The sequence below is a fragment of the Pelodiscus sinensis genome, chromosome 3 (assembly GCF_052426305.1).
Source record: "Pelodiscus sinensis isolate ZL-2025 chromosome 3, ASM5242630v1, whole genome shotgun sequence".
In the NCBI taxonomy this organism is placed as follows: domain Eukaryota; kingdom Metazoa; phylum Chordata; order Testudines; family Trionychidae; genus Pelodiscus; species Pelodiscus sinensis.
In genome coordinates, this window is record NC_143054.1 from 145,328,137 (window position 1) to 145,340,588 (window position 12,452).

Consider the following 12,452-nt stretch of genomic DNA (forward strand, 5'->3'; position numbering starts at 1 on the left):
GCAAAACCAATCCAGGGAAGGGGCCGCGGGGACTTCCCTGAAGTTCCCCCAACCTGGGAAAAAGGGGCAGGGGCTAAACCACCCCAGAAGTGCAGGAGGAGTGTAGCCAAACTGTATATTTTAGTATTGGTTATAAGAACATAAGTGTGATGCATAAAGACTTGCTTATAAGTTCCGCCTGCTTCTATTTCACCCTCTCTCTCCTGATTAATGTTTATTGGAAGGCTGTACTGTCTGTTAGCATAACTAATGGAGTTGTGCCTCAGGGCTGAATTGCGAACTAAGTTGTGTCTTCCAGTAACTATGTATGTCTGCACACTGGTTGGTGGGAGTGGAGAATGTGTGTGAAATTTATCAGGAAGGTCCAGACTTGAAGATGAAGAGAGAACACCCTGCATGCCTGAGGCAGGAGGAGGGCTGAAGAAATGAGCAGAAGAATTGAGCCCTGGAGACAGGCAGCCACTCCCGAAGGTGAGAGACAAACAAGAGCTAAGAAAGCCTGACCACAGGCATCAAAGGATAACTGCGGGAAACACAGATTAACACCATTTAAGGATGGATGATTGCACCATGGCACTGCAATACCCATAGACCCAAATGGGTACTTACATGTATAAGACAGGGAGCTGTGGTCAGTAAAACTCTGGGTTCAGTCCTCAGAGGAACCCTGAGCTCGTCTCTCAGCCAGCAAGACTGATTTGGGACACGACCGACTGGTAACTGCATCATCTGCAAGACCTGTGTGTGCATCCACGCAGGTTTGTCTTTCTGAAGCAGATGCTAACTGCTTTTCTACTGTATTCACAATAAATGTGGCATGTTGCCTTTTCCCTGGAAAAATATCCTGTGTGCCTCTTAGAAGCACAACAGAAATAGAGAGGTGCAGGAGCAGTAGGAGAAGTGGGCAGGATGAATGTGGGGGTAGGAGGCAGAATTAAGTGCTGGGCAGGGGAATAAGCAGGTATAAGAGAGATTCTGCACTGGGGGAGCCCCACCGTCTTACCTCAATATCTTTCGGAGAGTTGGCAACACTTGACAGACAGGGCATGGACTGGGGCGGGGGAGGAGGGGGCGCACACATGATTAGAAACTGAGAAGACAAACCCAACCCCATTTTTTAAAGTCTTGTCTGGCTCATGATTTTCACCATTAGGCTAGACAATATCACATTCCCTTTCTTTCATTGTGTACCCTCCTGTAATCTGTCCTCAGTGAGTCACAGCAGCAACCACCTCTTCTTTCTCAAAGCCAAACAAGAACGGGAACAGCAGAGACAGACAGACAGGATGCCTGCTCCTCATCACAACTCCAAGAACCCCAGCTCCTCTCCCAGGAGGCTAGCAGCTTGTGAGAGGAAAGCAAGCAGAGCTTGGGGTCAGTACTGGCTCACCTTGAGCCACCGGACTGCAACCATCTCCTCCCAGCTGTTCCCTCCCGGCCGAGACGCAGCTGGATGACCCCCAGTCAGTCTGGTGCCTGCTCACCCCTCAGCTAGATGGATGGCACACCAGAGAACCCCAATAAAATGCAGGCAGCTGTGAGAGGGCCGTCCGTGGGTGTTGCACAGGTGATACAGGACACCTAGCAGTGCTGTGTATTGTGGGCAGGGCTAATTTCATTACTTATATATATAACCACAAAATCGAATTCCTCAGTCATTCCAGAGTCCAGGCATTGTACATAGGATCAGCTCCATCATCCAGACCCTGGCTCAGCATGTCATTCTCTGTTTGTAAGAGGGGCAAAATCTAATAAACCCTGTACTTGCATAGTAACCTTTCAGTCAAGGATCTCACAGCACTATGTATCATCCATGTTCTACTGGAGTGTACACACTAAGGTGAAGTGACTTGCTCAAAGAGATATGATGAGTCAGCAACAATCAAACAGAAACTGGCTGGCTCTAACTAATAGACAGCACTACCTCATAGCAGCAGGGATGCCACCACATAAAAGCTGACCAGAGCACTTTCCCAAACTTCGAAGCTCAAGGCCGGTTAGGGCCCTTAGGTGAGAGCACTAAAAGAAAAGTACCAGATATTACAGATACTTATGTCAGATTGCAAAAGGTAGAACTTACCCTGTAAGTCACTGCTGAACAGTGTCCCAACCTCATAGGCAACTGGTGCCTGCAGGGGCCAGGGAGGACCACCTTGAGGGACAAGGAGAGGACAAGAGGGAGCACCCCAGTTAGTAACTGACATTGGATGGGATCATGCAGGGGCAGAGTGGGGCGGGGAGAGAGGCAGTGAATCTCTTGAATGCTGCCACGAATCCCCTGTGCCTGGCTTCGTACTTTCTGTCATCAACTGCTAGATATTAAATAGCTAGAGTGCGCCATTGGAACATATACAAGATATTAGGCCATATTCAGACTTGGGTACCTGTGCAGTAAGTGTTTATCACCCCCCATCTCCCGCTGATCTTTATGGGAGCTTCTGGTGCTCCATATATTAAACTGCTGGAGACAAAGTGCTCTTCAGTATTCTAGCTCTTTCAATGGTCAACTGAGGATTGTTCCTAGTTTTAATTCGATTATTTTTTATCTGCCTCCCACTTAGACATTGTGGAACGAAGGATTTAGAGCACGGATATAGGTACACAAGCATACATGTGTATAAAATGTCATTTTGGCTAACCTTCCAAATGCTGGGTTCTGGTCCAACATGTCTTTGACAAACTTTGCTCCCTCAAAGTACAGTGTATTTAACTTGCAATGGTATGGGGTCACAGAAATAAGACTCAGTTCCTTGATCCCTCTTCTGCTCCCTTCTCTCCCCACCCAATTATGAATGAAGGAAACCTACACAATTCACGTTTTATTGCAAAATATTAAAATAAATTACATTTGACAGAGTTATCCAATATTTACATACATTGTGATTCCAGTGACAATCACCAAACACACAAAGAACAAACAGACGTGTTCATGTGACGGAGTGACAGAAATGAGATCACCGGGGCTGCACAGACCTTAGGGTCTCTTAGTAGACTGAAGCCTAGAAGGCAAGAAGAATATAGAAAAGATAGAGCTCTCAAGCTCCTATTAAGGGCATTAGGGCTTCTGTGTTTTTTAAATTCCTATTTTACTGAGAATGGTGGTATATTTTTATATGTACCACTGAAATCAAATGAAGAAGAGTCAGATCTTATGTAGGATAACAAGGTCAGTAAGCACTGGTTTTAAGTTTATGACATTCATTGGCAGCAACAGATTCACACAAAACCCCAGCATTGGAAGAACCCGTGCTCATTTTGTCTATTACTCAGCAGTTTTGTACCAATGTATCAGATTTATTAGTCTGCCTGCCACAAAACAGACACCACTGAAACCCTTTTAGTCACCCTAACTGGCGTAAGACAAAGGGAATAACACTGATCGAGAGCTAAGTGGAAGATGAGTCTGCCTTGTCTTTATAATTTGGATGTAGTCTTCATCACAAGACCCTGTTGTGACTGCCAATGTCTTTTACAGCCTTAGATCATCTTGGCAAATGGTAATCAGGCATGAAAGGGGAAACCACATTCAAATTTAATGGCCCAGAGATGGCTAGAAGTAGGTTAACAGTTATTAGTCAGCTGGAAGGACTTCCCCTCTACATACATCTATATCTGCCATTCATGTTTTTATTAAAGTTAGCAGCTGACCACATAATCCCATTTATAAAACTGAAATTACTGAAGAACAAAGCACAGCCTCGGTTCACAAACCCCAGTCAAATTCTAAATGGTGGTAAATCGTAAACTTAAGTTTCTTTGAACTACTTCACATTATACAAAATTTTCCCCAAGCAGCATCTGGGAATTGATACTAGCTAGAGGCACTTTTATGATCAAGAGCTAAAACATCGGGCACACGTCTGGTTCACTACACGTGGCTCAAAGGGCAAGGAGACAATGCTAGTTTTGGCCCCAGACTATTACTTTGCTAAAACACGGATGACAGAGACAGCTGGCTGGCTTAGAACTCAAGCAATTCTGAGATGGCACTAGGATCTGAAGAATACTTAGGGAAACAAAAATCACCTCTTTGCTTTTGTGTGGGCCCTCTGCAATATACCAATTCAATTCTACTTAATCTGTGGATGCAAAGCAGGATTTAATTGGTGCACAGCCCTTGTGCTGGCCCACTGCAAAGAGGTGAATTTTGCTCAATAGCTTTACGGTAAGGCACATGGGTGGGCTGTCTTGAGCACAATACTATCAGGTGTGTTTGTCTCAAAAAAAAAAAAAAAAAATCTGCATTTAGTTCCAGGAAAGTTAATCAGTATCTGAAAATCCATGGTGTTTATACTGTAGACTTTTATACTGTAGGTCAGGAAAGTCCAAACAAGAGCCATGTCAGCAGCATGGCAGAAGGCTGCAACTAATTTGATAACATGGAACAGATTATGTCCCTCTACATCTCTAAAAACAGATGCATTTGGATATGGAGGTTATAAATTCCAAGGTACAACATTCTATCTCAGTCAGTCAGAGTAGCCAAGCAAAGTGTCTGGGTCATGTAATTCCTGTATTAAAGAACCATATTCTAAAACTCTACAGACCACATTTTGGCTGCTTCTCTTCTCTATTTAACATAGAATACCGAGCAGCTAGACTTACTTTCGTTATCTCTTTGGTGTGCCTTTCTCCCCTACCTTAACCCGCAGGTAACTGTCACTAGAGCTTTTGATTTTGGTGTCAACAATGGAAGACAAGCTGGAGAACAAGAACAGTTTTTGGAGTGTTTTTTTTTTTTCCAAGTGATGTGCATTTTTTTAAAATGAGACTATAAGACCTGCTACAGTAAAGTCACACCTCCATAAATGGGGCCCTGCCTCATTTCTTATGGTTAGAAAAAACCCTCAGTGGCACTAAGATATACCTGTTATCCATGACTCTCTACACAAGGAGGCATACCTGAAGGGCTGGAGTCATAAAAGGCTGTGAAAAAATGACCTATTATAATTCATCAAAACCATCCTAGTACAAACACTCACTTGTTCTTGTCTATTGCAAATCTGATGTATCTACTCATCAAGACTCCAAAAAGCAGTAAAAGTATGAAATTATGCTTTGAGCTAGATTCCCTCTTCCACTATGACACTGTAAAGGTGGAATAACTGCTGAAACCAATTCAGTTAATTCTACTTTTCCCCTCAACATTTTTTAAACAGAGCAGGATCTTGCCCTTTGTTACAATCAGGTTATACGTTCATGAACATAATACCAATTTCCAAAGCGCAATCAATACAGACATTCCTGGTTTTACAGTAGGTGGCTTCAGAACTTCTTGTCAACAGGATATCTAACTGAATACCCACATGGATCATGCTTTTAAAAATACCATAAGCAAAACGCGACTGTTTTTAAAACGATCTCAACTCTAAATCTAATCTGAAGTACTAAATTGGGGAGATACAGCAAGGATATCTAAAACAGAGATACTGGTCATATTGTACAGGTTTCTGTAGCAGCTCTTCAGGTCCATTCGACAGGCATTGAAACATGGAGACAGGATCAACTACTAAAAAAAGGTGATTTTGTTAAAAAGGAGAGAGAAACTAAAACTTCATCTCTACAGACAAAGTGTATTCAAGTATTTTCTTTAGACTATGGACCGTAGAAGGACACTTGCAATGTAAAAAGTCTGTCATATCTTTTGTGCTCCTCTATGTTGATCAAGCAGGCCTTGTACAGTTCTTGGCTACTGGACACAGTGAACTTTAACCACAAGTGCTTTTCATGCCCCTAAGGATGATTTTGTCCCAGGTAGGTTTTTGTTTGCTAAACAGGCTCTCTCTAAACCAGTTTCTTTGGTGTTTTTAGTTTAATACTTTTGTTCATAAATTTACTGCTCACCATTTACTAATAGCATTGGCATAATCCAGACAAACACCATGATAGCACTTTGATGCTTCTTTACTTACTGTTGCCAATGCACCTCAACTCTGACCTTAAGTACATCCTACTATTCTAGTCCCAAACTTCTATTAGAGAGACGCTACCAATTATGCCACATCTAGCGATAGCAAGTTGGCAATGGGTAGCTGGAATAAGACCCCAAATTTATTTTCACTTGTGATCCACACAGGACTTGTATCCACCTTTCCAGAGGTGAACACCTAGTTCAGTAATCTACCATGGTTTATATGCCTAAACCAATTTGTCTGCAACTGGATAGTTTCACAACAAATGAATTCTCCCATAAAAAGCACAAAAAAATAGGCCCAGTGTAACAACTTTAGTCATTTCCTCCCACTTCAAAGAACTAGAGTCCCAAGAGGAAGGAAGATGCGTTAAGCTTTGAATTGTCATCTTGTAACTGGTCTAACACAGACAAGCAAAGCTGATTGATTGGACTCCAAAAGCAAATAACTTTTGATGACATTAAGACATAAGAGGTTTTTGGTTTGGTGTTAGAAAGAGAAGGTGCTAATACATTTGCCTTCCTTCTGCGTAAGTTCTGAACAGACAGTATTAATCACCTTCAAAAAACCATTGCTAAAACATGTGCTGGTTCATGTTGCAGCTGTTACATTGTTTACTGTGTTGTACACATTCATTAGTTGTTCATAAGGCACTGAAATCTCTGACTCGTTACTCGTACAGGTAGATTCATCAGAGGATGGGAATTTCACCAGTTTTTTGGGAGTCTCAGGTTCCTCTGCAAGATTGTCATCCATGGAGGACTTTGAAGTTTCCTCATCATCTGAAAGATCTTCCTCATCGTCTTCTTCCTCATTTACAAAAGTTATATTGGCACTTTCTAAGATCAGGGGTCGGTTATCCCTGGAGTCCCAAGTTTCCCCTTCTTCCTCGCTGATCCGGTCTAGCTGGTTTACAAACATGGTGTCCTCCAGATGACTCTCTCCAGTGCATTTGTCATTTAGGTGCCTCATGACATGGCCATTTCTAAGTCCCAGGGACACCTTGTCAAAATCAAAGGATTTCCTCTTTGTGTATATCACCTGGGCATCCTTGTTGGCATGCTGGATATTTGGTTTGGCATTTTCTGCTTTACTCATTTTCTCATTGCTTGTCTTCAAAGCCTTCTTTCCAATCTGCTTGATGAGATCATTGTAAGTTTCTTCCTTCTTGGAAAGGAAGCTGAAGATGTTCACATCCTTGGAGCTGCCCATCTGGAGAGACTTTTTAGAGGGAGAGTGGTTTCCAAAGGACTCTTTTCTTTTTTTCCTCCTTTTCTTGATTGCTTTGTGGACTTCCACAAACATGCTGACCTTCCAATTGACAAAGAGTGAAAGCCAAGCTAAGCCCAGATAGATCCACAATTCCACAAAATATCTGTAAAGGGCATGGTAGTTTGCATTCGGGTTTACGCCTGTAAAGAAGGCAAAACAAAACAAGTATATATAAAGCTGAAGGAAGTTTTTGTCTGGATATGATGTAAAATCCAATAAAGAATCTTGAAGTGTTTTCAAAACACCATTTTCACACCAAGAACAAAGTTGAAACTGAAAACATGGGGAGGTCTGTATTTAAACTCTCCTAGAATTAGTTACTCTATATAAATCATTTTTCTATACAAAACCCAATGTTTTTAAATGGGTTAGGGAGAAAGAACAATTTAATTATCCAAGTCTAAGCCAGGAATCATTCTGTTTCAAACTCTACTGGGTGGATTTGGACAAGCCAGGTCCACATTTTCAGGAGTGCCTTCTACATTATGACGATGAACTCTGAATATTGAGCCCAAGATATCTAGAGGTGCTAGTCATCCACAGCTCCCACTGCTTTGAGTTAATTTATGAGCTCACTGCACTTCTGGGAAACTAGTAGAACTCAAAGCAAAGTCTAGGTGGCTGAAGTTGAGCACCCAAGATGGAAAGTCACTCAAATATTAGGCCTCAAAAGCTGGTGTCTCATTTTCTCCCATCTGAGAAACAGCGACAACACTTGCCTAACAAGTATCAGAGCGTTAGCAAAAAAATGTTCTGTGGCACCTTACAGACTAACAGATATATTGGAGCATAAGCTTTTGTGGGCAAAGACCCACTTCGTCAGATGCAAGCCTTACATTGACTCTATGAGGCTTGTTTCTAAAAAGTTGTGATTGTTGCAGAAGTGTGTGTGCGTGAAATATTTATAACTCACCTTATGATTATTGAGATAGCCATAAAGAATTCAATTGACTTGCCTGATGTCAACTAAAAGTTGGGGGCTTCACGGTTCCCCAGCTCTTTGGCCTAACCCAAAGCTTTTTAATTAATGAGGTTAGACCACAAGTCCTCTGGGTCACACCTAAAATGATGAGACACTAGCAAAGTCCTGTGATTGCTATGATCAGCACAAGTAAGGATAAGAAAGGAGCAGCATCTCCTACTCCACAGTGTGGAGACAACTCTCCTTACCACTCACTCTCGTCAGCTCAGTGCTCTGCAGAGACTGGGGAAAGAAAAGAGTCTAGAAATTGCCATTTTTGAGAAGTTGCTTGCAGGGCCAGCTCCAGAGTCTCTTGGAATAATGCTGATCTTTAATAAAAGCTTCAGTAATGCAAAAGCCTCCAGATGCATCCACACCTCAGGAAGCTGAAAACACACACACACTCACCACTGACATTTACACAGACATTACATTTACATTACACACCTCAGGCAATATATAAAAAAACAGGGAATTAACTGACCAGCCACAAAGTCTCCAAATCCTATGGTGGTGATTGTGATGAATGAGAAATAGAGACCTTCAATGTAGTTCCAGCCTTCAGTCACCATAAAGACAAAGGGAGGAATGACCAGATGAACTAAAACTCCCCAGACAATGAAAATAGCTGTGCATGTAATTTGTGCCTTTCGCTGTGAAGGAAAAAAAAAAAAAAATTTACATACAAGTCGTTTTCTTCCACCCCATGCATTTTATCTCACATCCATCAATACTGGCCATAAATACTGCCCACAAGCCTATCACCGACCCTGCACAGTTGCTGCTGGAGTAAAAGATAAGGCATGTTTCGGTAGAAAGGAAGGGGGCTGCAAAAGGACAGTGTAGGCAGAAGCACAATTGTCAGAAAGGGAGCAAATGATCAGTGTAGGAGTACTATGGGGTTGACAGGGCTCAGGAGAAAAAGGAGAGCCAGGATATGTTACATGAATTAACCATGCAGAATTCTGAATTCCTAGGCTTCAATTCTAGCAAAGGTTTTTGGAACCCACACAAGCCACTCAAACTGCATTAGGGGGGAGGTGACACCACCAACACCTTTGAGAGAACCGGCCTGAAAGTAATACACATCTGCCTGTTAATTCTCTACGGGCAAAACTCGTTCTGACACCGAGCTTGGGCCCACAGCACTCATACTCTGTACTGAGGGCTGAGGATATTGCGATGGGAGTAGCTGTAAGAATAATCACCACACACACTGCAATTCATGATATATATGGAGAGAATTTTAGCAATTTCCTTCCCATTCTTCCCCAACTCCTGCATATACCCCATTTACTTGTCTGCATACATACACATCTATATTTCGCCCTCAACAGTGTCCTGTACTTGCTTGGATTTACTGCAAACACTCAGCTATGTATAATGTTGTACGCATCTCTGTTACACTCTTTTGTAACTGTCGCCATAGCGACTAGAACATTATTAAATGTCTGTATGACAGTATAAGCTAGAGGCCCAATCAAGGCCCCTTTGCGATAAGTGCTGTACAAACTCTAGTGGACATGGACCTTGTCTGAGAGAGCTTACGAACAGGGCTCAGTCCTTTGCTCAGTTCAACCCATGTAACCCCATTGCAGAATATGGCCCTTAAGAGCAAAGTACACTACCAAGATTAAGCAGATAGCCGAAGAACTAGATGTTCAAGTCATATACCAACCACACCCAACAAGAAGAAAAACAAGCATAAATCCATACCAGGCTTACTCCTCTCTTTGTTAGGAACTGGCCTAGCCTTTTGGCACGCCCACCGAAGAACTTTCCCAAGGCACTGATCCATGTCAAGCAGAGAGGAACTCCAAAGAGGCCATAAAATACGCAGAAGACACGTCCAGCGGGCGTCTTTGGAGCAACATTTCCATAGCCTGAAAGAGATAAAAGACAATTACACAGATGCCAATTCAAGGCAGTTCAGAATATACACAGGGAATTGTAGTCTCTCTGTGGACCAGATAAGCAGGAAATTAAAGAGAGACCTGACCTGGAGAGTTCTAAAAAGAATTCTTTCTTCCAGTAAATATTGTGAAAATTTTTAGTCTTATACATTATTCAAACCTGAGTCAGACTTCATCCTCTACACATTTACTAATGGAGACATAAGAATAAGAAAAAAAAAACAACAAATGGTTGAAGTGCCACGAAAGCTCATGATACATCTACATGTTTTGTTAGCCTATAAAGTGCTACCAGACCATTTGTTGTTTTTTTTCCTGTACAGACTAACTCAGCTACCCCCTGAAGCATAAGAATAAGAGTATGTCTAAGACTACAGATGTCTGCTGACATAGATGTTCAGTCAGGGGTGTGGAGAGGTGTGATTCCTAATAAACACTGCTGTGCGGGCAGAATTCCCTACTGTAGATGCATTACCAATAAAGCTATTCTGTTACCAACATGGTTTGCTTCTCCTGTGGGCTGTGTCTAGACTGGCAAGTTTTTCCACAAAATCATCTGCTTTCGCGGAAAAACTTGCCAGCTGTCTACACTGGCCGCTTGAATTTCCGGAAAAGCACTGATGATCTCATGTAAGATTGTCAGTGCTTTTGCGGAAATACTATGCTGCTCCTGTTTGGGCAAAAGGGCCAGTGTAGACAGCACAGTACTATTTTCTGCAAAAAAGCCCCGATCGCGAAAATGGCGATCGGGGCTTTTTTGCAGAAAACCACGTCTAGATTGGCCACGGACGCTTTTCTGCAAAACATGCTTTTGCAGAAAAGTGTCCTGCCAATCTAGACACACTTTTCTGAAAATGTTTTTAAACGGAAAACTTTTCCGTTAAAAGCATTTCCGGAAAATCATGCCAGTGTAGACGTAGCCGTGGGATTTATAGGTGGGGGTGGTTTTACTTTACTAGTACTAAGTGCACCTTTAACCATATAGCTACATCCACACCAGGAGTACTTTGTTGGTGTAGAACACTGGCATTTCTATACCAGTAATATGCTCCTAATGAAGACACAACCCAAGGAAGGAGAAGCCAAAACTGTCCCTGGGGCATAAATTTTCTTTTTATGAGATCCATCTAAGCTTTGTCCTGGCATTTCCGCAGCTAAAGAAAGCCTGCTAGGGAAGAGGTGGAGGAAAGGTTTGACAGAGCAAGATGCCTTGGCTAGGGCTTGGGCCTCCGATAGTGCTGAACAGATATTCTGACCACAGTCCCAGTAAGGACAGCTAGCTACGTGTCTAACCCCTCGGCGTCAGTACTTCCTTGTTTAAATCCGTTTTTGCTTTCTTTAACTTTTTACTGGAAGTTTAAAGAACAATAAAATCAGGGTTCGCCCCCCCTCCCCCCAAAAAAGATTTTTAATAATAGTAACAAGCAGAACAATTTGGTTTAGCAGCAAGGTTTCCACCTCCCATGGTCAGTTTGTGTTTGCAAACACTTTATGTGTTCCTTGTCAAAACAAAAGCAATAAACAGTGCCCCTAATGTTTTCCTGCATCTTGCAGGGCTCTCTGGGCCCATGGGAAATCCATATTTTCTGCAATGGTAAAGAAGATCTTTGCAAAAGAGCTGCAGCTAATTTTCCAAGTTCTGCAGCACCATCTGTTTGCATACCCTATGAGGAATAAGTTTTATGGTACTACAGGGTTTCACATGAACAAATCAGCACACAGATTTAGGAGAGTGACTCAATTCTGCTGAGCTTTACCTATGAAAAATACAAGAGACAGACAGGACAGCCTTCAGATCTGTCTCTTTCGCTAATAACAGTGCATTTATCAACAGATTGTTTGGGAGCGCGTGGAACTATACGTGATAGGAGAGTTTCACAAAATCTCTCACATATGCGGATGCTCCAAGCCCCAAAGAACATTCCTTTAAGTTAAAGGCAATACTCTGGGCAAGCGTAAGCTTCGACTGGCACTAAGAACACATGAACCCCACCTTGTCAGCACACTGCATCTGCAATGACTCTGCAAGGGAAACATTTCTATGATGTATTTCAAGGGATTGAGTACTGTGGAAAACAGACTGAAAAAGTGTCAGTTCCCCACCAAATGTGCCTCAAAGATACATTTTCTAAGTTTTTTTTTTTTTTGATTTATAGATACTTCCTATAAGCTTTTATTGTCCTTCAGCGGACAGCCCTTTGGACATGACACAGCATCATTGGGGCTTAAAAATTAAAGGCCAGACGACTTTACATGTGAAATACCCACCGATTGTAGTGATTACTGTAGCAGCAAAGATAACAGCATTAGGCCAATTCCAGTTGTTGAAAGTGTTGTTCCCAGTGATAGCAACCCCTTGCCCAGCAGCATTTGACACCTCCTACAAGGAAAAAA

At 42.3% G+C, this 12,452-nt stretch overlaps 1 protein-coding gene across 2 annotated transcripts in view; it reads right to left on the minus strand.

The window, feature by feature from the left end:
- Window positions 1–2,806: 2,806 nt before the first annotated feature.
- Window positions 2,807–12,452, minus strand: part of KCNK5 (potassium two pore domain channel subfamily K member 5) — a 72,835-nt gene continuing 63,189 nt past the window's right edge. For both annotated transcript variants that reach the window (XM_006126540.5, XM_089777420.1), the window contains exons 2-5: window positions 12,327–12,438; window positions 9,862–10,028; window positions 8,630–8,798; window positions 2,807–7,324 (exon numbers count right to left, since the gene is read on the minus strand). In XM_006126540.5, coding sequence (XP_006126602.2) covers window positions 6,504–7,324; window positions 8,630–8,798; window positions 9,862–10,028; window positions 12,327–12,438 — 1,269 coding nt within the window. In that variant the 3' untranslated portion in view covers window positions 2,807–6,503. The remainder of the gene's footprint in view (window positions 7,325–8,629; window positions 8,799–9,861; window positions 10,029–12,326; window positions 12,439–12,452) is intronic.